Source organism: Mesoplodon bidens, assembly GCF_964165515.1.
Source record: "Mesoplodon bidens genome assembly, chromosome: X".
Classification (NCBI taxonomy): Eukaryota; Metazoa; Chordata; class Mammalia; order Artiodactyla; family Ziphiidae; genus Mesoplodon; species Mesoplodon bidens.
This window is the reverse complement of record NC_138163.1, coordinates 53,283,506-53,288,017: the sequence shown is the minus strand read 5'-3', so window position 1 is coordinate 53,288,017 and position 4,512 is coordinate 53,283,506. Positions and strand designations below refer to the sequence as shown.

Here is a 4,512-nt window from a genome sequence, read left to right as displayed (position 1 = left end):
ACTTCTGCTAGTGTTCAGTAAGTGTTCTGTAGGAGTTGTTCTACATGTACACGTATTTCTGATGTATTTGTGGGGAGGAAGGTGATCTCCACGTCTTCCTCTTCCTCCATCTTGAAGCTCCTCAAGAGGAAATAATTTGACGAAGTCAGCTAGGTGGTAAGCATTGTCTTCTGCTAACGTACCTCTGATTTCTAATGTCATTTTATCTCATGTAAATGTGTGTGTGTGTGTGGGCGTGCATGCGTGTGTATACACATATATAATTAAATTACTCACAGGTCCATTTTCATTCTATTCCTATAGTAGAAGTCACTTGAGTTGGCCCTATGATTGACCACATACTTATTCAATAAGTATTTTTTCCATAGCTAACCCTGGATGCAAACAAATGACTATAGATATCTTCTCAGGATTTCTAAATATTCTCCACTCTGAAGCAGGTTTTTGAAGATGGACCACAAGACCACAGTCACCCTCCTTGAGCTTGCTGCAAAGAGTCTGCTGAATAATGAGCCTGTAGCTATCCATGCCCTGGACGAAATCCCAAGAGACCTCTTTGTTCCATTGTTCAACGCTGCCTTCTTGGGTGGGCATAAGACGATGCTAACGGCAATGGTGAGGGTTTGGCCTTTTCGCTGTCTCCATATTGGGTCATTGTACACACAGAAGTCATACTATGCCATCTTGGAAGCCATGATTGATGGTCTGCAGATGCTCCCTGCCCAGAACTCAACCTCTTGGTAAGACTATGATGAGTGGAGACACAGGGAGTCAGCAGGAGGGTATGCTGTAGCCTGGGGCAGGGGAATACCTAACCGTCTCCCAACAGTAGCCAATGGTGAATACTGCAGTCTTTGCAGAGCTGTCGGTCAGCACTTGGGGTCACCTTCGGGACTCTATTGCCTTATAGAGTTGATTATAGAATAGAAGTGCTTTAGGATACTATGAATGGATTTGAGTGCGATTACACACAAGTGGAATATGGGCATTGAGGCAGGGAAAGCCTGGAGGTGAAGGAGGGGGTGGGGAAAGGATGAAAGACGCTGCATTTGTGTGGAAAGAACTTCTTGGTGAATGGCAGTGAAGCGCAAACCAGGGTTAAAGTGCACTGTCCCTGCTTCTCATCATTGATCTTGCTGGGTTATATTAAAATCAGCTATCTCTCATGTGTTCTGTCTCTTCCTTTCCTTACAGGGGGCCCAGACTGAGGATCCTAGATTTAAGGCGTGACCCGGACTGTAAGACAATATGCTCTGAGATTCGGACAACATTCCCTTTCTGTTTTAAGTCATGCAAATACTCTCAGCGCTCTATCCTTAAGATAGAAGAAGCTCAGCATAGTGTCAGGCGCCTCGGGATTGGTAATTCTGGGTCTGCGCCTCAGTCAGCTCAGGAACCCATGGAATTACTAGTGGATATTTCCCTCAATGGTACCTTGAGAACAGAGCAATTCCTCTCTTTCCTTTGTAGTAAAATTCAGCAGGGCTTTGGGTCCTTGCACATCTGCTGCAGAGATTTGCAAATCGATAGAATGTCTGCCCACAAAAGTATCCTGCAGTTTCTTGATCTGGGGTGCATTGATCACCTGGAAATGGATGAGACTGATCTGAGTGAAGTCCTCACCATTTTGCCTCGGGTGATCCACCTGAACAGCCTTACTCTGTGTAACATCCCCTTTAACTCTTATCCGAGAAGGAAGTTCATATCTTTTCTCCTCTGCCTTGGGTGGCTAGACAACCTCCAGGAGCTCAGCTTGCCTTTCGTCTGCCTCACAAATAAACTGCACAGACTTCTCAGGTGAGGGGATGGGGAGGAACCTGTGCTCCTTGAACACCTCATTGTTAAGACAGAAGAGACCATGCTTGGATCTTCCTAAGCTCCTTGTAACCCATTTCTCTTTTTACCTCAGTGTAGGCACTGCTGGGAGTTTGTACCTAGCCGGGGGAGAGAGGGGTACCTTATGGTGAGCAGCAGATGAGGTTAGAAAAGGAAGCTGTGCTCATACATTCATTCATTCATTCAGTGACCGTGGGCAGACACTATAATAAGTCTGTAAATATATTGGTGAAAAAGACTCAGTCCTTCTCTTATTGGACTTTACAGCTCTCTGGAGAGGAAGGGGAAGCATTCAGATGGAGAAACATTAAGCTATAGGACTAATGCACATGCCCATGGATGGGCCCCAATAGTTAACACTGCCAGATAATTTTGCTCCTGTATTTCCCCCAAGCCTTAGACCCTGAATGGAGAGCTTGTCATCTGGGAACTAGTCAAAGGAAACCCTCAGTTGGCTGCTTTCCCAGACCCATCCTCGCCAAATAAGTGAATCAGATGCAACACTGATTATGTCATATATACTAAGTGCATGCAATTTCTTCACTTAATCTTTCCCGCAGTTCTTTATAATAATTACTACTGTGCACGTTTTCAAGATTAAATCCCTGTACCTCAGAGTTGTAAAGTAACTTTCTCAAGGTCACAAATCTATAAAGTCTGATCCCAAAGTCCACATTGTTAACCACCTATTGCAAACCGTGAACACAGTACTTTATTCTAGAGCCTTAGGTACCTATAATTTGGGGCTCATTGCCCTCATTCTTCTGAAATAACCTTACTCTTTTCTCTCTATAGAGTTGTGCCACGTCAGTTGGATACACTGTATCTACCTTACTGTAGCCTTTCTAACAGAGACATCACTGTCCTGTCCGAGAGCTCCCAGGCCACCCACCTAAAGGAACTGAGTCTCAGTAACAACGAGATCTTCTCAGAAGGATATGAGCCCTTCCAGGCTCTGCTGGAGAAGGTCTCAAGCACCCTGCAACATCTGGAGATAAACAATTGTATGATAACTGATTCTACTCTGTCTGCCATCCTTCCAGCCCTGAGCCACTGTACCCACCTCCGTGTCCTTAGCTTTGTCTTCAATCCCATTACGATGCCTGTGCTCAAGAGTCTTCTACAGCACTTGACATCCTTGATGAAGCTGAAGTATGTGATTTATCCTGTCCCTCTCCATTGCTACGAGGAAGGGAATTTTCATGACAGTTTGGACCGACAAAAACTTGCTGAAGTTCAGGCTCAGTTGCAGGCGATGCTGCACGGGGCACAGCGGAACGACATGAAATGGGTCCCTTGTTCAAAGTGATTTCCACAGTACAAGGAGGTGTTTCAACACTGATGTGTGGCCATGAAAGCGTTCAATTTTTTCTTTTTTCTTTTTTTTGCCTGAAACCCAAGTTTGTAGAGACACATATGTAAAGTTCTAATGTTCTAGGAAACTGGGGTTAGGAACAGTGGATATGTAAACTGATCTTTATAAAAGAGGAAATTTTAAAAGGAAACAGAGGAATTTGAAAGGTCCTCTGGATCTCTTGCCCACTGCCTTCTACATCTTCTGGTTACTAACCACAGTGTTGAGTATGTGACGTAAGCTGACCCAGTCATGGTATATCGTTTCCTTATCCACACTGATTGGTTCACTTAACCTTTTATGGGCACTTGACACAAGTCAGATCAATTGAAACTCTTCCTAGAGGTGGTAGTTGTTGAACAATTTTACCCTCTAGGGACCTGCAGTCTTCTTGTGTTTCTGATTACCTCAGGTGGCTTATGAGAAACTATATGCAACTAAAAGGAAACAAACAAACTATGCCCACTACCTACTGGTAACCTCATCAGCATACTGCTGCCTGATTTCCCAGGTCTCAGATCCCTGGCTCAGTTATTCCTTATTCCACACACATTCACCAAGTATCTGTTATGATTTAGGTACTTTTCCAGGTGCTAAGAAAGATAAGGTCCCTGATCTCACTCAGAGTGTAGACATTCCTATGATTTATCAGTTTCTCTACTCTTTCTTAGAGGACTTGGGAAATTATTTATTATCCCATAACACAGTATTCTTTTCACTTTTTCCCCTTACATAGTCTGCTCAAATAACATTGGCCTTTTAATGCTGTTGGATAGCTGCTCAGGCCTCAGTTCATGGCTTAAATAGTACCTCCTCAGTTAGGTTTTCTCTTACTTCCCCATTTAAGTAGATTTATTCTTCTGCCGCTTTTTCTTAAGGTACCATATGTATTTCCTTCATGGTACACATTGTTGCATATGTATTTGCTCCCTCAGCTCTTCCACTAGAGTTGCACTGCTCAGTACGGTGCACACAAACCATATGTGGCTTCTGAACTCAAGAAATCTGGCTACTCTCAAATGTGATGTACACTAGGGTTGAATGCACACTGTGTATCCACGAGTTAGCAAGAAACTAAGGATGTAGAATAACTAATTGCTAATTTACATGTATTGTTTACATGTTGAAATGATAACATACTGCATATCAAAGACAGTAAAGGTAAAAGAATGTAAATTAAATTCTTTATATCCTTATGTGTTAAAATGATAGCATTGTATTTCAAAGACTTAGTAAGAAAAATGTTATAATTACCTGTTTATATGTTTATATGTCAACGTGATAAAACACTGCATTCCAAAGACTAATTGATAGAAAATAAA

At 42.8% G+C, this 4,512-nt stretch overlaps 1 protein-coding gene across 1 annotated transcript; it reads left to right on the top strand.

The window, feature by feature from the left end:
- Positions 1–450: 450 nt before the first annotated feature.
- On the top strand, positions 451–3,145 carry LOC308609325 (melanoma antigen preferentially expressed in tumors-like; the record flags this gene model as incomplete). Its single annotated transcript, XM_081223012.1, has 3 exons — positions 451–740; positions 1,195–1,797; positions 2,632–3,145. The coding sequence occupies 3 exons, from the start codon at positions 451–453 to the stop codon at positions 3,143–3,145; spliced, it is 1,407 nt and encodes a 468-aa protein (XP_081079138.1).
- Between the last annotated feature and the right edge of the window lie 1,367 nt (positions 3,146–4,512).